The 24540-nt window shown below is 37.4% G+C and overlaps 1 protein-coding gene across 1 annotated transcript in view; it reads left to right on the top strand.

Moving 5' to 3' along the window:
- PLXDC2 (plexin domain containing 2) overlaps positions 1-24540 on the top strand; it is a 417331-nt gene that overhangs the window by 206763 nt on the left and 186028 nt on the right. The window contains exon 5 of the mRNA XM_032622008.1: positions 10237-10306. Coding sequence (XP_032477899.1) covers positions 10237-10306 — 70 coding nt within the window. The remainder of the gene's footprint in view (positions 1-10236; positions 10307-24540) is intronic.

Here is a 24540-nt window from a genome sequence, read left to right as displayed (position 1 = left end):
GTCTCAGATCCAAGTTTGGGGCGAAATTTAAGGGGTTAGGGGAATTTCAAACTTGGAAGCCGATTGACTAGTCTCAAGTTACTTGTGCTGCTGGGAGCTGGATTTTCCTTATTGAAGGACTTCTCACTTCGTAAAGGGCACCAGTGGAAGCATTTCTATTGCTTGAGTTCTGTAGACTGAAGAGTCTAAGTTCCAGGGTCAGCCTGGAGGCCTGGGTTCCTGTCTTGCACGTGCGCACTGCTTTGCTGCCTCTGTAAAATAACTCCAGGTTTGATTAATCAACAACCTGATTGAAGGGAGCAAAACCAATTTCACCTGGTCAATGTCTTACCTGCTGTTTCAATGTCAGTTGAGGGGCACCTTGATATAGCGTTTAAGCATGTGGACTTAGAAACAGGCTGCCTGGATGTGAGTCCCCACTTTTGCCAGCTATAAGCTGGGTGACTTGAAGTCTGTTGTTTACCGTCTGTTAATCATTTTCCTCAGCTGTAAAATGGGAATGACAATGGTACCTACTTTCTAAGGTTGTTACCAGAATGGAATGATTTAACATTTGTACAATGTTGAAACCCTGGCTACTACAGCTCTATTGATGTCTGTTAAGATCGATACTAACCATCGTCATGTGAGCATTTTAACTTTAAAACAGTCAGTTTCCAGTGACAGGAAAGAAGGGAGGACAGATTATAATCAACCGAGGCAAGGGAGGACATTTTCAAACTGTCAAGGATGAACTCATAGGAATACTTTTCCTGCCCTGTCCCAAGTCCCTGGTCAAGGAAGTAACCAGTGTCATTGCCCTCAGGTGTACTGGGGCTGCAAAGAGGTTTTGCAAATCATTGCTTTAAAGGTGCTGGGCTAGGAGGTACCTCTATCCTTTACTTCCTTAAATGGAAAATTTCAGGTCAGTTGAGTGCTAACAGATGAAGTGAGATGATGTTGTCCGGAATCAAGTCTATTTATCCTTTTAACCCATTTCACTCTTGTCAAAGCTTCCTTACAGCACTGTTTTAGAGTTTCAAAGACCATTTATATGACCTAAAGCCTTGACCACTCCAAGTGGGATTCCTGGGGCAGTCTCAGTAGCTCTGGGAGCTTGTTAGAAATGCAGAATTTTAGCTCCCTTCCCCCCCACACCTACTGAATCAGAATCTATTTTAAACAAGAACCCTAAGTGATTGCCCTGCACACTCAGGTTTGAGAAGCCTGGTAGAATCACTGCCTTGTTCCTAGAGCAGCATGAAAAATGCAGAACTGACGTCTGGTTCTCCCCTTTCCCTACCTGCCCTCCCAGGGCTTCTTTATAAAATCCTGTTTTACTTTCTGTGCCCCTGAACAGACTTATGTTCTGCACTCCGCCTGAATGGTAAATAGTCACATTAATTTGAATGATTCTCAAAACATGCAAGTATAGGCAAGCTACTGTAAGCCAAGTGTTTCTGGGAACCGTGCAATGGGAGAGCTCAAAAGATATGATGATAATTCACTTAATCTCAAGTTCATATGAGCAAGCATCAGGTAACTGCAAAATGTTTACATTTTGTTTTCTAATTTACCTGTAGTCCCACGCAGAGTGTCATTCAATATGCGGGGTTAATTAAGTTCTCAGTTCTGTTATGAAAAAAGTGCTGAAGCAGTTAGAATTTCTAACTCAGAAAGTCAATTCAGTTGATGGGCTTTATTTCTAAAAGGAGCCACTCCCTTCCCTGTATATTTGCCTATTGATTAGTCCCTTTCCATGGACATTTTGATATTTTAATTAGGTTTCCGGTGTTTAAAGTCACTGGATTAAAGACCCATGTCCTGTTCACTCCTCCCGGGAGGGTGAGAGTTTGTTTAAAGTTGCATTTTGTAAAAATCCTACGTGGTGAAACTGTTTCAAGTCATCCTGCCCTGCAGTTATTTTATTTCTGGAATATACTCTGCTCTTTTATGGCCTAGAAGCAGGATCTTACTTTAGGGTATACAAAAGAAGCTTGCACTTCTGTCGACCACATGGAAATGCCTCTGCATAGTACATTTTCTCTCTTTAGTAGTTGCTTGTTGTGGAAACTTACTGATTTAAATCTTTCTATCTATATCTACATACATATACATATATACACTCATATTTCTATCATTCTACTATCTTTCGGTTTATGTTACTTTTATAAGTGAATATATTTGTTAAATAGGTGAATAACCAATGAAAGGCCATTACCATTGACAATTGTAAAAAAATAAAAAAATCAGTGTTCTATAAGTTTACAGAATAGGCCCTTAGATCTATCCTTGGAGGATAAGAAATGGAAGCATCTGATCCTCAAATGTGCAAAAAAGAGTAGTTCAGGCTGTACCCATTATCTGGTGAGAAGGGACCCACCGCGTTGCCATCAGACCTCAGTGGCGAGCAGCTCCCTACAGCTCCACCCAGCATGGCACTAGTCCCTGTGATTCGGTGCATTTCACCTGAGAAGACTGCTCTGTACCTTCCTCAGATTTTTGTGTGTGTGGCTTTTGCCTCAGGCACCTGGGAGCTTTCTAGCTATTTTCATTGTTATTAAACTTTAAAGAAAATTAAGTTATGTCTACTGAGAACAAAAATATGAGTCACTGACAATGTTAAGAGTATCAGGTGGAAAAACACAGCTATAGAAAGTCTGTTAATAGGTAGGAAAAGGATCACCTAGTGTAAAAGAAGGGAGATAGAATGATATCGTGGTCAAGACTCAGGAGTTTTGGAGCCAAGCATATTGGATTGAAGTCCTGGCTCTACTACTACTGGTGGTTTGAACTTATTACTTGTCCTTCTAGAGTTTTGTTTTGGAATACTTTCAGGCTTATAAATAAACTTGGAAAAATTATTGAAAGTGTTCCCATACAGCTTTCACCGTGCTTCCCCAAATATTAACACTTTACATACTCATGGTACAATCATCAATACCAAGAAGTTAATGTTGGTGTGATACTCTTAGTGAATCTACAGGCCTTATTCACATTTTGTGAATTGTCCCCAAACCATCTTTTTTCCTATCCAGAATCCCATCTAGGACCTACATTGCATTTATTTGTCAAATCTAGTCTCGTCTCCTCCAGCCTATGACAGGTTCTCCATCTTTCTTTATCTTTCATGAACTTGACATTTTGAAGAGTCTTTGCCAGCTGTTTTGTACAATGATCCTGATTTGGGCTTTGTCTACTGCTTCTTCATGATTAAACATGGGTATCTGTTTTTGGCAAGAATGCTAGGGGAATGATATTTTGTCCTTCATCATGCATCACACCAGGAGGTACGTGATGTCAGTATGACTGGTGATGTTAACTTTGATCACCTGCTTACGGTGATGTCTGCCAGATTTTGCTTCTTCACTGTAAACTTACTATTTTTCCTTTGGTAATTATGTAGTATCTTTTGGGAAGATACTTTGTGCATATCAACATCCTGTCTCTTGTCATACTTCCACCTAATTTTAGCATTCATACTTGCTAAATGCAGGCAAAATACTTAGCATAATGTCTGATATATTAAATGCTAATTTCATTCTCCTAACACCAGTAAATACAGTAGTTATGATTATTTCAATATAACAAAGCTGAAAACATCATAACGTTGCTGAGGAACATAATGTCTAATTGTCATATGATTCTATTAGAAAAGGAATATGCCTGCATTGATATTAGAAACAACATATGGCAGATCATTTCCATCTACTTATTAGGAGTCAAACAGGGAGCTATTTTTATTTAGGAAATGAGTTTTAAGGAACTACTGCTATGCTAGACGCCTTCAGGTACATAATATAATATTGACTCAGTGCTTATGAAGGTCCAGGTGTCATTTGGTCGTTTGATCCTTAAAATAACCCTTTGAAGAAATGTATTGACTACAGATGAGCAAACTGTGCCTTAAAGAGGTTAAATGATTTATGAAATCACACAGCTACAAAGGACCAAAGCTGGCATGTAATTTCAAGTCTGTCTGACTCTAAAACCATGCTAGATCATTCAAAAATTAGAAAAGAATCTTTGAAAATTTAAAAATAAAGTTCCATCTATTTCCACTAAAAGAAGATTTTAAAATTTGTGTCTGTGGTTAACAAAGGACTGCAATAATCTGTTCTAAGCATTTATAGGTGAATGAATTTTATGTGGAGCTTATTCAGGTTCAAGAATGTTTTGTGCATTATGGAAGAATATGTCACATCCCAATTAAGAAGTTAAATTTATTCAGAGTTATATATAAAAAGTTATCTAATAAGGATTATTCAATCATTTTTATTTATTAGGGATATAAATATTATATTACTGGAAATAAGATAATTTATTCAGGTATTTCGGTGAAAGCCAGTATCACTAGAAATATCTATGTAAATAAAACAAAAAGTATCTTTTCTTAAAATTTTCATTTCCTCTCAAAGTTAATATTTGACATAAATAAATTGACTTCGTCTAACTTTTGAAATTGTCTTTGGAAAAAATAACACAAATCTCACTTTGTCAATCGTCATCATCACCATCATCATCCCACCTACGTGACAGCTTCAAGATAGAAACATGTGCCCTGCAAACATGAAATGATTTGAATGATTAAAAATAGAATGTCAGGGCTTCCCTGGTGGCGCAGTGGTTGAGAGTCCGCCTGCCGATGCAGGGGACACGGGTTCATGCCCCGGTCCGGGAAGATCCCACATGCCGCGGAGCAGCTGGGCCCATGAGCCATGGCCGCTGAGCCTGCCCGTCCGGAGCCTGTGCTCCGCAACAGTGAGAGGCCCGCGTAACGCAAAAACAAACAAACAAACAAAATAGAATATTAAAATATATGTATAGAAATTGATGATTAATCCATGAATTTATTCTTAAATAAATGGATACTGCCCATGTTCTCTGGACCCTTTGCTGTCATGAACCCAAGAGATCAGCAGTTCCTAAAAGAGTAGTTACTACTAATTTTTTTCCCACAAGCTGCTTTCATCAAGACTATACTTTATAAAGATGAAATCAAGGCTGGGGGAACCAGGAAAGTATAACCTTATTACTGTAAATAAGAAGCTGTCTTAAAAGGCAGTTTTTATTAATGACCTTTTAAATGGCTTTTAGGATTATAAATGTGCCCACTCCAGATTCTTAACCTAATAGTTTCTGTCTTCAAGGTCTTACAAGCATTGACTAATTAATTTATTTTTGTAATACCACTGAGAAATAGGCAAACAAGTAAACCTGGAATAGTGTTTACATAGGTTTATAATTCTTGTGTTATTAAGAAAGAATTAGCAGAGATCATAATAATTAGTCAGAAGCCAGATGGTGATAGGCATAAGAAAAATATGTAAAAGAGGCAGTAAGAGGTGGGGACACACTTAGAGATCTCTGAGTATGGCCCTAATTGCCTCTGATAGTCTGTTCCCAGCAGTGGTTCCACGGGGCATGCTGTGAGAGAGCGTGGTGTGGTTTTAAAAGTCACAGTCATACATGGCTGTACCTGCCATAAATTTGCAACAGACCACCTAGAACCTATCTATATGCTTCTGCAAACTTTTCAAAGCATGCTTCATAAATTCCTTCTCCCCCCTGTGATACTTCCTATGCTCATCTCAAAATTATGATACCCCTCCTTTCTGCAGAGTGTAAGGAATTAGCAAATTCAATTGATTTTATTTATGCCACACATGCTTGTTAAAATTTCACTTCTGAGTTTTCATTTTATATTTCGCCCTGTTAATTAATTTATTGTGTCTTCACATGACAATTTTCCGAAATGCTTCTTCCTTTTACATTAGATATTTCTTATGGGATGAGATCCAAGATAGGAAAACGTTCATTTCTGTCACGTACATCAATGAAGTCAACTAAATTTCAAAATTACTTTTCTTTTTTTGTTTACAGTGGCTTTTTGTGACAATGTCCAGGGTTCTGTTAGCCTTTTTGATTTCAGAAGGGTCCTTTGTGGCATTTACAATTTGGGGTTTTTTTTTTTAATTATATAGTTAAAGGATATGTAATTAATTAGTGACACAGCAAGCCTTCTCACACCTAACCAAAATAGCTCTTCTTCCTGTATTCATCAATTCAGTTGGTGGATTATGGTCCACCAGTCACCCAGCTAGAAACCTGTCCTACATTCTAGACAGCTCTTCCCCGCTCCCAGCTTTTATGTACAATTAATCACGATCCTTCCAGTTTTACTTTCTACATATATTTTCACAACCCCTTCCATTCCCATGCCTTCAGGTCTCATCTGGCTAGCTTCCGGTGATTCCTTTTAAAGAGTTTCAGTGCCATCTCCTCTGGGTTAGGTGTTCTCTCTGGGTCCTTACTCTGACCCTGCCTGGTCCTACTTGTTTATCCTTCCATGTTGCTCTCCTGCACCATCTTCTGAACTCCTTGAAGGAAGAAACTGGGTGGGACTTACTGTATGATGCTCAGACCCTGATTAAGTGCCTGGTACATATAAGGTGTTGAATAAATGATTTCTGACTGCATGAATGAATGAATGAACAAATAAAACTTTCCTTTAGCTCCCCGCCCATGCCTGTTTTATATACCATACTGAGATAAAATAATGATCCAATTACCCAGAGGGTAATTATACTGAATATATAATAAATTAGCTTAAAGCCCTTCATGAAATTCTAGTGCTTAATGATTTTTGTTTATGTTTCAGTAGTTTGTGTGTGTGTGTGTGTTTGAGTGTGTGTGTGGTGTGTGTGTGTCTGTGTTTGTGTTTTAAGGAGGGATGATAATTTTCAAAAATTTGCCTTTAAGTGTGACACTTCTTATCACTTTATTTTCAATAGCTCAGTAATTAAGAGCGTTGCCTTTGTTGTCTTTCAAATCTGGGTTTAAATTTTGGTTTCCCACTTGGGCCATTCTTAACCACCCTGCTGCTGAGTTTCATTCTGAAGCAGTTAAAATCTGAACCCCATGTGGTTGTTTCACGTGAGCATGTATATAGAGAGAATGCTAGGTGAGATACAGCAGGAAGTCTAACTTGGGCTAAGAAGTCACGGTAGGACTCCGAGGATGTGACACTTTGCGGTGCCTCTTGATGCTTTGCCCCATATCCCTTCTGCCTCCCTGAGTTCACTTGAAGCTGTGGGAAGCAGCTTCTAATATACTAGCAACTAGCAATCAAGTGCTGTGGCTCTTCTTTCTGCCTGAGGGTAAGCGAGGGTAATCCTGGGGAAGGGGAGGTTCATCTGTGCACAGGAGCGCCTTGGATCGACAGGAGATAGAAGTTGATGGATAAGCAGCCCAGCCTCCTAACCTCCAATGAGATGATTCTGAGGCAGATTTTCCCCCCACTCTTTCTCAGAGGGTCTCCAAGGGGAGACCTGGCTATAGTGGTAACACATCCAATAGCTGTTACTAGTTTTTCTCTTTTCCTTGTCTCACTTTTCCCACCTCCTTTAGCAAATGCTTCCTAGGATCACCTTCCAAACAAATTATCTGCTCCAAGTCCTTATGTCAGGTTTGGAGTACCAACCAAACTAAGCCAAGGCTTAAAGAACATGGGAGCCATGACCAGCCAAGGTTGAGAGACCATTACAGTCAGAAGAGACGTCACGTTGAAGTACCAGAGCCCAGGGTTAAGGGTGGCAGTTTCAAGGAACTAAAAGTTATTCTAGAAGGCTGGCCTGAACAGAAAATATGAAGGGAGAATCTTAAGGTAGGAGAGACCAGTTAGTTGTGGGTCTTAGAACTCGTTTTCACTATTTTGGCATGATTCCAGGGTCAATGGGATTCTAGATTGAATGATTTGAAGTGGGGGGGTGATATGCTAGGCAGTATGGAGAATGAATTCCAGGGAAAATGGAGCCAAGACACCTGTGAGCAAGTTATTACGACAAGAGTGATCTATGCTGGGCTTCCCTGGTGGCGCAGTGGTTGGGGGTCCGCCTGCCGATGCAGGGTACTTGGGTTCGTGCCCCGGTCTGGGAGGATCCCACGTGCTGCGGAGCGGCTGGGCCCGTGAGCCATGGACGCTGGGCCTGCGCGTCCGGAGCCTGTGCTCCGCAACGGGAGAGGCCACAGCAGTGAGAGGCCCGCGTACCGCAAAAAAAAAAGTGATCTATACTTGGGGAAGGGTGTCAGTAGTACCTGGAGAGAAATGGGTAGATTTCACAACTATTGAGAAGGTAACACCTTTCTAAATTGTCATTGCCATTATTAGTGTGAAGCAGGCCATGGTGATAACTGAGGTATCTGGTCATTTCAACAGGGAAACATTTCAGTCATTGATGTTGTGCTTCAGGATAATATATCAGCAATTTTTCCTTGAGAACTTATTTACTTCTCAAAAACAGTCTTTAACTTATATATTTGTTTATCTCAATTTTATTCTAAAATATTTAAACATTTGTTGTGGCTGAGAAATTGTCATATTCCTCTGGCTCATCTTTGATATGTTAGTGATAGAAGTTTAAACCAAACTCTTATTCTGGAAGTGAGAATGCCAAAGGGCTGTAAATTTTACCGATTTGCACATGAGCGTGGAAATAAATTAGAATGATGGAGAACAGTGTACTACAGCAAGTGCCTTTATAAAATTATGTCTGACCTTTTCTTTGCGATATATGATTTTGCCACTGAAGCTTTTATGTTAGGGTTATTAGTAACCACTCATTTCAGTTAGTGCAGTGAAAATAGATTTTGTTGTTCCCATTAGTCAGCATAAAATAAAAATGAAGATAAACCCTTTCTGAAGATGCAGCTTTCATTAAAAAGGAAAGAAAAAAAACCTAATTGAAAGTCACTGTAAATTTTGAATGATTAATATCATGCCAAGTAAGTCATTAGAAATCTCTGATGGATATAAAAAAGCAATCATTTGTACAATTGGAAAGAGCTAAATTTAATCTAGCTATATATAATTCTCTATTTTTTAAAATTTGTATATTGGGAGAGATATAGAAATTGTTGAATTTTAACATAATAACCTTTTACTATAGGTGGTTTGTACATGCTATTAGGCTCTAAATCAGCCAATTAATTTCCCTATGGATCCTTTTATTTCAGCTAACCACCTTTGTTATAGCTCCCTGTTTTTCTTGTTTCTTGCCTAATAATAATATATCTGGTTTATATCATTTCAAACATACACAAAATCTAGGGTTTCTTTTTCTTTGTTTTGCTTTGTTGTGTCTTGTTTTTATCTTACTATCTATCTATCTATACAAAGATATATAGAAAGATATATTATAAATATATATATCCAAAGCTTCAGATCCCTTTTTAGAAAAAAGAGGGGCAAAATTTATGAACTTTCTAAGTCTCTCCAGTTTTCCTCTCTACAAAGTAAAAGTAGCTTTCTAGTAACCAGAATTTTTTATTCTTTGATTCTGTGCTTTTAAAAGTGGACATAAAACGGTTGACCCTTGAACAACACTGGGGGTTAGGGCTGCCAGTCCCCGCACATTTGAAAATCCACACACTGGTATCTCTGCCTCAAAAATAAGGAAATTGACAAATGACTCACCCAAGGGCTGGATAGAATCAGGACTCAAACCCTAGTTCTTTTGATTTCATATATTGTGATCTCTAATCAGAGTTTTCTCAACACTTTGATAATTTAAAGATCTGTAAAATGAAAGCACAGATACTATATTTATTGGGAAAAAAATGCCTCATAAGTGTAACTGGCCAACGCAGTTCAAACTCTTGTTGTTTAGGGGTCATCTGTATACTGAATCTGGGGAGTTTATTGTATCTTAAAAATAAAAATATCTGCAGGTCTAGATCTGTAGGTGCAAAATATCTTGTTCCGTAAAATTACCTTTTGTTCTGGGATGTACAGAAGATGAATTGAATATATAATTTTGTAAAATAAATATATATATTTTTAAATTCAGTGAAACTTGACAGATAACATGCTCTACAATTTTGGAGAAGATTAATCAAACTAAAAAGAACCCTAAGATTATTGTGATGGCTGACCTACTTTGTAGTGGACAACTGAGAGGCAGTGGTGATGTTAAAGAGAATAGCTTGATTCAGAGTTGAAACTTCTAGATTCCCTTTGTAACTGAAGAACAGATCAACAGACCACAACAGCAAAACTTTATTCTTTTCACATACTTTAAACATTTAATTACCGGGGAAAAAATCTTTCTTTCCATCCAAGATTCAGGTTCTAATAGTCAACTACAATAATAGTGGTGCAAAGTAGAAGCATCATTTTTTTTAGGTAGAAGACTCTTCATTTTACATTTACTATTATGCACATTATTGATTTTCTTTTCTGGTTGTTGTTCCTTGCAGAGAGTGAATCTGTCCTTCGATTTTCCATTTTATGGCCATTTCCTACGTGAAATCACTGTGGCAACTGGGGGTAAGTGGTTTTCTACCCATTCACTCTAAATTATCTACAGTTTCACTACAGTTACTATTTTTAATTTACTCCATATTTCAAAAGGGACATTTATTGGGGAAACCATTGTCTTATATCACAAAGTCATGGGTATAAATAAAACCTAAGAAAGAATATAGCTATTGGGAAAACTTTTCTGCAGAAAAAAATGTAGTTATAATAATTTTCAGCTTAGATTCATCTCTGCTTTCTTTCCAAGTTTTATTTCATTTTTGATAATATGGAAAATGATTTCCATGCTTTCACTGCATGAAAGCGAACAGAGCTTAGAAAGAAAAGGTGCTTAAGAAAGCTATGGAAGTATTTTCATTTTCTTTTAATTTATATAGTTGATCGATATAAATTTATTTATATATCAATATATACATTCACATTCAAAACCACATTATGTTAACTTTAGTTATTTGGTTGGGGTTTTTTTCCCCCTTTTTATGCCACCTAAGTTGACTGACAACTCATTTGAGTTTAAAAAATAAACACTGAAATTCAGTTTGAATTCTCTTCATTTTATTTTTCTCCACAAACTTTGGAGGTTAGTTTAGAGATTAGCAATAGCCTAGAAAGGCAATTATCATTTTTTATAGTATATCCCAGGAGTGAGAAAAATTTAATCCTTGAGTGCTACTAGCAGAAATAAGCAAAATGCCAGAGAATATCGCTGCTTGCCTAACATGGAGTGATAGAGAAAGTAGAAGAATGAGAGAAAAACATAAAAATGGAAGAGTAAGTAAAGAAGCAAGTTAAAAGAAATCCATAGATGTGATGAAAAGTCTGTGGATGGCCCAAGCCCAAAGCACCACAGATCAGAGGCCCTTTCCTTCACTGGGTTTTATTATTGGTCTTCTGCTTGGTATGGGAACCATGTTGGTCGCTATTACCATTTTTCAGTATAAGACTTAGAAGATATGTAGGATTCAGAAGAAGATTTGTAATCAGAAAAACCAATAAGCAAATAAAAGTTCTGAGTACCATCTCTGAACACTGGTAAATAAAGCTATCTCTGCCTTAGGATTCTGTAGCCTAGGGGACTATTAGACAAAGTGAAGCAGAATGTGGGAGTTCCTTAGAAAATACAAATGATGATATTTGTATTTTGAAAACATCTTATTTGTAGATATTTGTAAACATCTGTGAGAATCCTTTAAGACTTTATAGAGAAATTATTACTTAAGATATTTCTTGAAGGAAGTTATAATTTCTGTGATTATGTAGGGAAGGAAGAGTAGGTCACAGGGAAGAATATCTTGAATGAATACAGAAGAGGAAATTGGTGGAATATGTTTGAGATAGTAAATAACTGAGTTTGAATGAAGCTGGGTGTAGCTTTACAAAAAATATTAAGATGTGAAAAGTAGTTTGGGACAATTTTATAACTGCCTCAAGAGTCAATTTGAGTCAATAGTCCTTAATTAGATAAGTAATAAATGTAAGAAGCTGAACCAAGATATTTTGTAATGATTTAAAGTATAAAAAACTGAAGTTAGTACACATAATAGGAAGAATATTACAGTAGTTTGTGTGACAAATATTGAGGGCCTTGCTGATTCTGAGGCTTCAAAGGAAGGGAGAGAAATGATGCTATTAGCAAAATTTACAACTCTAAGCAGAAGAGCTGGTTTTAGGGAAAAACGATGGCTTCAGTTCAGAAACTATTACATTTTGTGTAAAAAAAGGACTATATATAAGTAAAATTTACACAAGAGCCATGTCTTTATGAGCTCACCATGTATTTTTGTGCTAGTATAGTGCCAGGCATTTAATAGACATTTTAATTAATGTGTTGAAAGACTGAATGGAAAGAAGAAAGGTAAATTGAAAGATTGCCCCTATAAGCCATGGATTACCTCACATCCGCTCACATCTTTAAAGTATGATATGAGCATGGTTGTCTTATAATATGAATATTAGGCATGTTTTCTGACACTTAGGTTACCGGTGTTCCACTGAATTTTTAAAAGTGAATTATTAATCACATTTGTTCAAAATCTGTACACACAGTGGTGAAAATATGGGCAGCTTTGCATTTTCTGTTTCTCAAATCGTTTTATGTTTAAAAGTCTTGTCAGTGATTCAGCCAATATGAAGTAAGATTTCCCTTAGCTGAGTTGGTAGGAAAAACCCAAACAGATGACTATATCATGTTTACTGCTTCAAAGTACCATTTTTCTTTGAAAGATCCTCAAAGTAAGCGAAAAATCTGGTGTCTTGAATGATCTCTGTCTTCTTTGAAGAAGACACTAATGTAAAGAAACCTTTTTTATTTTTTGCTTAAGAAATGCTAGTATGGCACTTGCATATATAAATCTATACCCTGTTTAGAGAGGCACAACTGAGATAATTTAGACATTGACCTGGGTTTCTCCAAAATGGAACCAGAATCTCCTGTAAAAGTTTTCAGCTAAATAAATAGCTTGTCTACACTTCCATTGTTTATTTATTCAGTCAGTATTGGTTGAGCCCCTACTGTGTGAAAGACACAGTACATGATACTTTGGTTTGTACAGAGAAGAATAAACTGTTGTTCCTCCAGGAGCTTAGAATCTAAGAGGAAGGAGTATATGACTAAGCAACAAGACAAGGTTGACTGTGAGTATTGGAGGAGCAGAAAGTTGCTCCAAGAGGAGATCATTCTTATTGGGTGAATCAAGAACAGGTTTGTGGGGGCTTCCCTGGTGGCGCAGTGGTTGAGAGTCCGCCTGCCGATGCAGGGGACACGGGTTCATGCCCCGGTCCGGGAGGATCCCACATGCTGCGGAGCGGCTGGGCCCGTGAGCCATGGCCGCTGAGCCTGAGCGTCCAGAGCCTGTGCTCCGCAGCGGGAGAGGCCACAACAGTGAGAGACCCGCGTACGCAAAAAAAAAAAAAGAACAGGTTTGTGAAAGAGCCAACATTTGACGTTGGACTTAAAGGACGGTGGAATTTTAGCAGGCAAAGAAGCAGGTTGAAAAGAGGTGAAGAGGGAAGGGTCATTCTAGACAAGGGGATGCTGAGCTAAGTGACAGTGCTGAGCCCATACTGAGCATATTTGGAGGTCTGTCAAGTAAATCTGTTTATCTTAAATGGAGACTCAGAGTAAGAGTCTAGTGAAGGGGAGATGGGAAGAGTGATGTACTTTGAACTTTAGATACTTGGATGATATCCAGTAAGTATTGGGTTTTTTTGAGTAAAGAACAGATCTGGCCTAATCTGGCAGTGGAGGACAGGGTAAGGTTAGGCAGTTAAAGTCAAAGAAAGAAGCAAGGTTTTCAATACTTCTACATAGATTATAGTGCCTGAAGCCAGTGAAGGGCACATCATTTGAGTTGTCTGATCATTGTGTTTGCAAAGGTTTTCAGCCAAAAGGATTCATTAGGACACAGGTGAGTAAAGCTAAGAACAGCTTGGAAGAGGACTTCTGAATCATAGATTTTCAACAGATCTCTTCTGATTAACTAGGTGTTATAAGCAGATAAACCTACCTGACAAATGTTCATCATCTTACAAATCTTGAAAAAGTTATTAACCACGAAAGGCTTGGAAGAAAAATGGAAACCAGAAGTCAGATTAAATAAAGTTGACTGAAGGCCATTGCAAATAGACCAGGGACTGGGATTTTTAAGTAGGAACACATTGGTTTCTATGAAACTGAAATGAACAGAGATATTCTATTGACTGTCAGTTCTCTTTGAATGTGTCTGCAAATTCCTCTTGAACCTGTTTCTACGTTGGATTTAAGATAAAGAAAGTGAAATGTTAAAGCGCACATTTTAAATCACAATTCCCTTCATTCCTACCTCACCGCTTCTGCATTTCCCATGCCTCCTTAAAATCTCTCTCTCTCCACATAGACACTAATTTTGACTAAAATGAACTTAGACAATGTCTTGTGTTATTGCTAGGATCAATACCATTTCAAAACAGAGAGTAGTTTAAAAATACAGATATATGCATAATTTACTGTGACCCATCGTTGTGTGTGTATGTATAATATATATACATATATATTTCATTGTGAGTAAAATTAAGTTTCTAGTTAAAATGTAAATAAAAATCAAATATCCGGCCATTTATTTATGAACTGCAAAAATAAATCTTTGCTTATTAAGCATTTTAATTTTCAAAAGCTTCAGTCATCCATACAAGTAATGTACACGATGAATTGGAAATACTGTCTTCTTTTTTGGTTCACTGGCAGCAGAATCTGAAAGCATTCTTTCATCTTTCTATTTAAAAAATACGCCAGAATACAAATATTCCAGGCATTATAAAACTAGTCCTCCGTGCATTTTGTACAGATACTTCCATTAAACGTACCACTAAGTTGTGTTGTTTGCATATCACACTGCCTTTTATTACCTTTCCATATGAATACTTTGATTCTTTTTAAATTTTAGGCTGCTAAAGTGATCTTTTAAAAGCTTCAAAAAGTAGATTTATGTGTGAGGACTTGATTTTTTAATTCTTGCAACCATCACTAGTAATAATATTTTTCTCATGAGTCCATCAGGGGCACTACATATAACTAAGATGAGAGGAAAATGGGAGGTGGGAGAGGGTGGTAAATGATGCCTGTTATAATGGGAGAGAGAAAAGTTGACATTATCCAGATAATTCTGGCCCTCAAATTTTAAGTATGTAGACAGATGGTGATTCAAAATTAAACTAGTGTGTGGAATTGCAAGCAAGTTTCACATGAGATTAGGAATCAAAGATGATGTGAATTAAAAGGATAATAATGAACAGGTATTACTTAACTTTGGTTATGTGAAGGATTTGCCCTCCTTTCCTTTCTACGTGAATTTCTAGTTGGAGATTCAGATTTTTTTGTCAGGATATGAAAAGTTTTATTGAGAAGCCTACTTCACACACATCTTTTCTTTTTCCAGTTTGATATAATTGACATACAGCACTCTATAAGATGTCGATTTTAGTTCTATTTTATTTTGTTTGCCCCATGAAAGCTAATAAAATGTAAAATGTTCACTAAGTAATCAATGTTTAATATCTGAAAAATTAATACATGGCACTAAAAACGGTCAAACATACAAAAGTAAATATATACAGTCGGCCCTCCATATCCGTGGGTACCATGTCCAGGGATTCAACCAACTGCGGATTAAAAATATTTGAAAAAAAACATTTTTGGAAACTTCCAAGAAGCAAAACTTGAATTTGCTGTGAGCTGGCAACTGTACATAGTATTTACATTGTATTCACAACAATTTACATATCATTTACATTGTATTAAGTATTATACAACCTAGAGTTAATTTAAAGTATGTGGGAGGATATGCGTAGGTTATGTGCAAATACTACACCATGTTATATAAGGGACTTGAGCATCCAGGGGTTTCGGTATGGGGGTAGGGGGTGTGTCCTGGAGACTGAGGAACAGCTGTGTCTCCTTTCGTCCCATGCCTCCTAGTCTACTAGTACTCCTCTCAAGGGAAAAAAAAGTTACTCTTTGAGCTATGGTATCTTAAATTCAAATTTAGACTAATTTCCTATATCTTGTCAATAATCACTTGTTTCTCCCCCACCCTTTAAGTTGCCAATAAAAGAGGTTAAAAAATACTGCATATTATTTTGATTGGGTTTTGAGGAAGTATATTACCAAATCTTTCAGCTTCATTTTTATTTTTGCTTTCAAATAGCAATATTTTAATTGTGGTCCCAAATAATATTTCATGCTTTTTAGACGTACGTGATTAATAACAGTTATAAAAGGCTTTTTAACAGCAGAAGAAAGTTAGTTATTACTCATGATGAATGATTTATAAATACCAACCCCACCATCTTTCAAGTACATAACCTCATATAACAGAACTTGATTGCTTCCATTAACCTTCTGAATCTAGTGAAAAGGTAAATGGAATTATTTTGTATTATTATTATCATTATATTATTGTATGTATCTGGAGATCTGATACATGAAGGGAAGTACTGAAGGGATAGATGCTGGACAAAAGTAAATCCATTCCAATTTGGTTCACTAATTTAAAGTAACAAACTCAAGTCTCAAAGATTCCTGGAGAGAAAGTTAAGTTATGTGATGTCTGCTTTGCTGTGTCTATGTCTGAGTGATTCTCTGGATATACGTCCTCCCCCAAACTGTCTAGCGTCCCACAGTAGATTCAGCAGATTCACCAGCATTACTACATTTCCCTGTGGCTTTATGAATTGTGTATGCCACAAGCCCTTTTATTTCTCCTGTGTAGCGACATGTCATATTTCATCAGCACTGGGTCCTTGGGATTTGTAGCTGGAGATTAGAGCAACAGGAGACCCAGAGAGGGGCCACCCAGGAGATAGACTTGAGTCAATATGAAAAATAGCAGAGGCAGAAATGTGGGTAGAAAGGAGGACAATTATAGAAAAACAAAAAAGAGAGGATCATTGGTACACGGTGGATAAGTCATGATTAGTGACAGGACTGGGGGAATGCTGATCCATCAAAATGAGAGTCTGGGTAAAAAGCACATCCTCCAGGCTCAGCCCCTTCCATCACCATCACAACCACAGAGGAGTGTACCGATCACTCCTCTGGAAAGCACCGTTTAGCCTTTTGTGGATCCAGGCTTTGTTTGAAACATTCGCGAATACTTAGCTTTCCTCCTTTCCTAGTCACTGCATCAATAATTCAGATAAATAACAGTATCACATAGATGCTCAAATACATCACCCAATTGAAAACAAAAGGAGTCTAGGTGACGCTAGTAAAGTAACAAAGTACAGCAACTGTTCTAACATTGTCCAATCCTGGAAAGGGGAGAAAGATACTAAGTGAGGCAGGATTGACTTTGGACTCTGGACATTTCAGGAATAAGTTCAAAAGAGTTCTATTCCTACAGAAGCCAGGAAATGAAATTCCTTTTCTTCGAGAAGCAGGCTGGTATCTAGATTAAGATAAGTAGACTCTTGAATCAGAATGTGGGTCTTCATAAGTAACACCAGTCATAGCTATTGTGATCTTCAGTAAATTACTTAATCTCTCCCACCTCAGTTTCCCAATCTGTAAAATAGCATAATGAAAGTTCCTAGTTCATAAGGATTTTTGTCAAGAGTTAACGAAGTAATATGTGTTATTAATACCTATTTCATAGAAAATGCTATAAAACAGCATATATTATTATTACTCTCCTTTTTTATATGTATTTTTTTTCTCTTTTATTCCTTTTCAAAATACATTTTCTGTAAAGCTGTGCTTGCTTGTTAGTTTGTCTGTTGTTTCCTTTGATGGCATGATCCATAGCTCAGGGGGTGTTTAGGGACTTAATTCTTCATTATCACCTTTCAAAGTCTGGCTCATCCATTCATGACTGGGAGGTATAAGAGTGTTTAGATGACCTGGGATATCCTCTTTCTCAGCATGGGTATATCTGTCATCTCTAAGTACACTGCAGAATCTCCTCTAAAGGCCTCCCAATGCTGTGACTGTATCTGAAAGTCTTACAAAGTTTAGCAATTTTGTTAACACATGACAGAAGAATCTTGAAATGTTTCTCTAATTGTGATATTGTAGGTCATAACTGGGTAACAGGCATTATTATAATCAGCAGGTCATGCATATCTTTATGCTTCTTATTCTACACTTTGTAGAACAAGAACTTTAAGGACAAGTCATCAAAGCATAAAGTTAGTTATGGGTAAAATGATGGGGATGGGGATGGACGTTCCCCTGGTGCCTCTAGGTTGCCTTTCATAGACTAAGGATTCGATTAATTGCTAATAATTCAACTTGAAAATGTATTGAAGACCCAATCCTAAAGGAAAAATTAAATATTTGTTTAGTTAAATTTATATGTGATGTTTTGCCTGTGAGTTAGGAGACGGATTTCTTTATGTGCACCTGTTATGTCAATGCTAACCTTTATTATCAGGATCTTTCCCTATTTTTTTTTTTTAATACATCACAGAAAACTAGTAGGTATAATATGGAAGCAACTCAAAATTGTGTTCTGACTTCAACTGATACAGCTCTGGAGCTGAGACATATTATTAAAAAGAATAGGTCTAAATAAATATTTTGTTGGCTATTTCTTTTTTAAATTTTTTTATTTGTATAAATAAATTTATTATTTATTTATTTTTGACTGAGTTGGGTCTTTATTGCTGTGCGCGGGCTTTCTCTAGCTGCGGCAAGCGGGGGCTACGCTTCGCTGCAGTGCTCGGGCTTCTCATTTCGGTGGCTTCTCTTGTTGTGGAGCACAGGCTCTAGGCGTGCGGGCTTCAGTAGTTGTGGCTCACGGGCTCAGTAGCTGTGGCTCACGGGCTCTAGAGGGCAGGCTCAGTAGTTGTGGCACCCGGGCTTAGTTGCTTCACAGCATGTGGGATCTTCCCAGACCAGGGCTCGAACCCGTGCACCCTGCATTGGCAGGTGGGTTCTTAACCGCTGTGCCACCAGGGAAGTCCCTTGTTGGCTGTTTCTAATAGGATTATGGTGGATTTAGATTACCTTGTTGATCTGACTAGCCTGAAGGCTACAGAGAGATTTTCATTTTATCTGCTGGAATTACTGTTCAAATGAGAGGTTTCTGCTGAAGGCAAAGAAAATGGGGGGAAAAAAACCTTTTTAATTGTTTTATTATCAATTTCCACAGCTCCTTTAAAAATCAAGCATCTTTTAGTTAATAGCTTGTAGAGAAAATCAATAGTACTTTTAGATTACTCCAGGAAAATAGAAAGAGTAAAAGAATTTGGAACAATTCGATTTTGCAAATAAATAAATAAATAAGTAAAAATAAACCAAAACTATATAAGTGATAAAAATGAAATGTCTTTTAATTTTTAAAAATTGTGGTAAACATACATAGCAAAAGATTTACCATACTATTTATGAAGTTTAGTCATTGAGCTCAGCTCTGAATAATTTTTTTTCTCCTGTTATTCTTTTTAAATGGTAATCTCTTTAGATAACTTATCAGTTTCCTCCAAAATGCCTTCAAAAGGCAACTTTTTCCCAGAACTTTATGCCAGTACATTCTTGTAAGCAGAGTTTACTGTTCTTAGTAGGTGGCAGAGAGAAAAAAAACTATTCATTAGAGAAATATTTGTGAAGGTCACAGTCCAAAGACACAGGCCCACTAAAGGCTGAGAAACTTCTAAAATTGAAACACAAAGAGAAAAAAGAATGGAAACAAAAATAGAACACCCAAGAACTATGGGATAATAATAAAAGATGTAACATACACATAATTGGAATATCAGCAGAGAGAAAAGAACAGAGCGGAAGAAATATTTGAAATAATAATGGCCAAGAACTTTCCAAAATTAATGACAGACACCAAACCAGAAAGCTCAGAGAACACCAACCAGGCAAAAAGCACAACTGGACATACCAGTTTCAAACTGCAAAAAAAACAAAGGCAAAGAGAAATTCTTGAAAGAAGTCAGAGAAAACCACACCTTTCTACAAAATACCCAACCAGTGCTCCTTGAAACTGTCAAGGTCATCAAACAAGAAAAGTCTGAGAAACTGTCACAGCCAAGAGGAGCCTCGGGAGACATGGTAACTAAATATGATGTGAAGTCCTGGATGGGATCCTGGAGTATAAAAAGGACATTATGTAAACGTTAGGGAAATCTGAATAAGGTTACTTAATAATGCAGGTAATAATTATGTATCAACATCATTTCATTAATTTTGACCAAGATATGGTCATACTAATGACCTACTATGTAAAGTGTTAATAGTATGAGAAACCAAGTGTGGGATATATGGAAAGACTCTGCACTATCTTTGCAACTTTTCTCTGAATCTAAACCTATTTATAGTAAAAAATTTATTTAAAAAAAAAAGGAAACGTAAGTGGCTGCTAAATATATGGAACAATGTATAATCATATTCCTAATAAGTGAAATGCAAATTAAAACAACAATGAGATATTATTTCTACTTGTGATTTATAAAGATTTTTATAAATCAAGTTTTATAAAGCAATAATTTTTCTAGGGTATGGAGAAAAATGTAGTCTATTAGTTATAATCTATTAAAATATATAACCATTATTTCTACTTCTAAAAACGTACCCAGTAGGTACACTCACATGGGTGTGAAATAATGTATAAGACTATCCATTGCTAAAGACTGAAAACAACCTGAATATCTGTCAGTAAGGATGTTCAAGTTGTGGACAGATAAAATAAATTATCATGCACTCACAGAGTGGAATTCCACGTACCCTTAAGCAGAATGAATAGCTCCAAGCATCTGGTGAAAAAAGCAAGGTGCAGAACAGTGTTACATACATATATGTGTGCATGTTTATATTTATATTTAATAAATATAAACATGCACACATATATGTATGTGACAGATATATCTAAACATGTATAAACTAACTCTGAAATAATTTGAAAGAAACATACATATGCTTTCAAGTTCATAGAGAAATCACTGGAAAGATATACAACACACTACTTGTTACCCTTAAAGAGGAGAATTGATGGCTTGCTGGAGATCAGGAATAAGGAGACATAAATTTGACAGTCATCTCTGCATTTCAAATTATTACTTTGTTAATGTATTATCCTTTCAAACACTATTAGTATTTAGCATTCTTATTGGTAAGAATTGATAGGGAATAAATTCCTGAAGTGCATATGTTTGTTTTCATTTTGTATAATTTTATGATAGATACTTATTTCAAAAAGTGAAAATTCAAGAGTATAAAATATAAATCTTGTTTCATAATTATTTTTTATTTCCAAATTTCTTATGATTTAGAGTTTCAGGTAGTAAAATTTGTTTGTGAGATTGCCATTTTTATTGAGTGTTCATTTAAATTGTTTATTGAAGGGTTTATCAATATATCTAAAGTTCCTGAGGATAAACCTGAATTAACATCAAACTGCTGAATGTGACATTGTAAGAAGGTCAGAAAAAAGATTTGGGTGATTCTTGGTTTAAATGTATGAGCCATATTAAGAAGGGTAGATATCCCCATCTAATTAATCAACACATATTTTTATGTTATTAGCAACGATTTATTTAACAATATAGTAGTTAGAAACCAAGAACAAATTCCTGAGTATTTTCTAAGGAGAAATAGGAAAATGTAAGTGTTTGTATCTGTGAACTGAATAGCTGTGTCTCTCCCCAAGTTCATATGTTGAAGCCCTAACCCCCTGTGTGAGTGTATGTGGACATGAGGCCTCTAAGGAAGTAATTAAGGTTAAATGAGGTCATAAGGGAGGAGCCCTGATTCAATAGGATTGGTGTCCTTATAAGAAGAGACTCCAGTGAGCTCACTCTCACCCTGTTTGAACTCAGAGGAAAGGCCATGTGAGGACTTAGCAAGAAGGTGGCCACGTCTGTAAGCCAGGAAAAGAGTCCTCAACACAAACCAAACCTTGCCGGAACCTTGATCTTGGACTTTCCAGCCTCAAGAACTGTGAGAAAATAAATTTCTGTTGTTTAAACCACCCACCTATGATATTCAGTTATGGGAGCCTGAGTCTGCTAATACAGACGTCCAAGGAACTTAATGACTTTGGGCTTTAAACTAGGCAGGAGTCAAACTCCAGAAGTATAGATTTTCCGGACCAAAGTGATACTTAAGTTCTTGGCAATGTCCTGATTCTGAGTAACCTGTCTCTTGGCCAAGCTATAAGGAGCAGAGCCAGCCTCTGAGAAGCAGAAGCTTGGCTGGGTTTCAGGGCTGGCCACAGCACGGTGGAGAATGAGAAGGGCAGTAATACTTTCCTGAAGCCAAAGCAGAGAATCATTCAGAATAACCAAGACACCCTGTGGAAGGTGGGTAGATCGCTCCTTAGTGAAGGTGTAAGGTCCAGGGGCTAGTGCAGGCCAGAAGGGAAGAATTCCAGACCACAGGATTCCTCCAGAAGGACAGGTATATTGGACAACAGACAGCCGTGAGCTGCCCTCAGTGGATATACTGTTGGACAGAAGGAAAGAATGGCCTGATGGGGCAGCCCCCAGATACCTCAGTCGAGTATGTGGTCGAGAATGTATAGAATGAAGGATTTCGGGACCAGCCACCAGAGGCGCTCATGAAGGTGGTGGTGGAGGTGAGGCATTACGTTAGCTCTCTGTCTGTACAAATATCTATATTGAGAAATCTGTGTCTTTTTAATATGGTCCAGGTGGCTTCTGTATTTCAGTGTATTCCTTGTGTAATAAATAACCTGTCTGTTCTATATACATATAGAATATATAAATTACTTGCCTTTTCTTTTTTTTTTTTGGCTGTGCCACACGGCATGCAGGATCTCAGTTCCCTGACCAGGGATCGAACCCATACCCCCCGCATTGGAAGCGTGGGGTCTTAACCACTGGACCACCAGGGAAGTCCCTACTTGCCTTTCAATACACGTATAGATGGTACACCGCTCAGGTCAAGGACACAAGCATGCATTTCTTTTTCCTCTAGCGGTGATGGGTTGTTAGTGAAGTGGTTGATCCTATGGCATTTCTCCTGTGGTTTGGCACCATTAGTACTAGGCTCTCACCTACTGGAGGTGGGGGAGGTAGGGGTGGAGCTGGTATTCAATTCAGTTTAAAAAATCTTATTTTCATAGACTAAACTGCAACTGTGTTTTTCAACACTTCATGCTTAGCAGGTGGCTGCCATGGAACTGATAAAATGTTAGAATGAATAACAGGTTCTGCCTCAGTATTACCTGGAGTGCTTTTCAAAAATGTGGATATCTGGGTCCCACACCAGACTTGTGTATAGCAGCTGCTCTAGAACTTCTGCATTCGAGGGGCAAGTGGTCAGGGACCTGGTTAGAAGATGAGGGCAAGGGAGGGATGAACCTAGAAAAATGGTCTTTAAGCTGAGCTTACATAGTGTGCACACTCTTTTTTGCATAGATTCTGCTTCATTTTAATAGAAAATTTTTCTAACGTTTCATATTCAAAGTGCATGTAAGATTTGTATTTTTAATTAATTATTACTATTTTATTTGGGGAGATATCAGAAAGCTGATGTGGATAATGGGAGTAAAGACTCCATTCCAAACCAACTCTAGACACTTCCACCCTCTTAATTGGACTTCCTGGCATCAGGACCCAGGAATCTGATTTCCAACAATTCCCCAGGTGATCCTCATGTTTATTATGCTTGCTAATGGGACAAAACACATTTTAAGAAACACAGCACTTTTATATAACATCTGATCAGTGGAGACTGTAGTAAAAACGAACTTATAAAAATCTTTCTGCTTACACCATCAAGAAAGCTATTAGGGCTTCCCTGGTGGCACAGTGGTTGAGAGTCCGCCTGCCGATGCAGGGGACACAGGTTCGTGCCCAGGTCCGGGAAGATCCCACATGCCGCGGAGCGGCTGGGCCCGTGAGCCATGGCTGCTGAGCCTGTGCGTCCAGAGCCTGTGCTCCGCAATGGGAGAGGCCACAGCAGTGAGAGGCCCGCGTACCGCAAAAAAAAAAAAAAAAAAGAAAGCTATTAGAGTTTTCAGGCATAAATTCAACTACAGCTGCCTATAAACCCTAAAAGGAAAAAAAGTCGCTGCTCATCCCTAGATAGCGGATCTAATTACTTTCTTGTAAGAGTTTGCTTGACAGGTCAGCACAGGATTGTCCTTACAAGGCTCAATGTCGCCTCTGCTTTGTGTCTGTCTTCCAGAGTTTTTCACTAGGGATGTGTACTTGTTATTTTCACTTTTTTGTTGTCTGTCAGTATTTAAAGACAGTTTGTGACTGATGTCTTTCATTAACTTTTCCCTAAAACTGTGTTCTAAGCAACAATATGATTTATCCCCTCCTGCCCCTTTCTTTGTTATGCTGTTTTCTTTAGGTCATAAGGGCATTCTGTATATTCATATCAGCATTTCCACAACACAAAGCGTAGTTGACAGTCTCCTCTTAGCTTAACATTATAGTCCTGTGCCATGCGGGTGAGAAATCAAAAGGGGGATAGAAGAGAAGGATTTTATTTTTTCCCTTCGGTGATTCAATAAGACAGTATCTGTAACAACCACTTCGGTCAAATAACCCATTCTCTAATCTCCAAAATATACAGGCAGTTCATGTAGCTCAATATAAAAAAAACAAACCCAATCCAAAAATGGGCGGAAGACCTAGATAGACATTTCTTCAAAGAAGATATACAGACTACCAACAAACACATGAAAGGATGCTCAACATCACTAATTATTAGAGAAATGCAAATCAATACTTCAATGAGGTATCACCTCACTCCAGTTAGAATGGCCATCATCAAAAAATCTACAAAC

Source organism: Phocoena sinus, chromosome 2 (assembly GCF_008692025.1).
Source record: "Phocoena sinus isolate mPhoSin1 chromosome 2, mPhoSin1.pri, whole genome shotgun sequence".
In the NCBI taxonomy this organism is placed as follows: Eukaryota; Metazoa; Chordata; class Mammalia; order Artiodactyla; family Phocoenidae; genus Phocoena; species Phocoena sinus.
The sequence above is the reverse complement of the archived record's forward strand: the minus strand, read 5'-3'. Positions and strand labels throughout refer to the sequence as shown.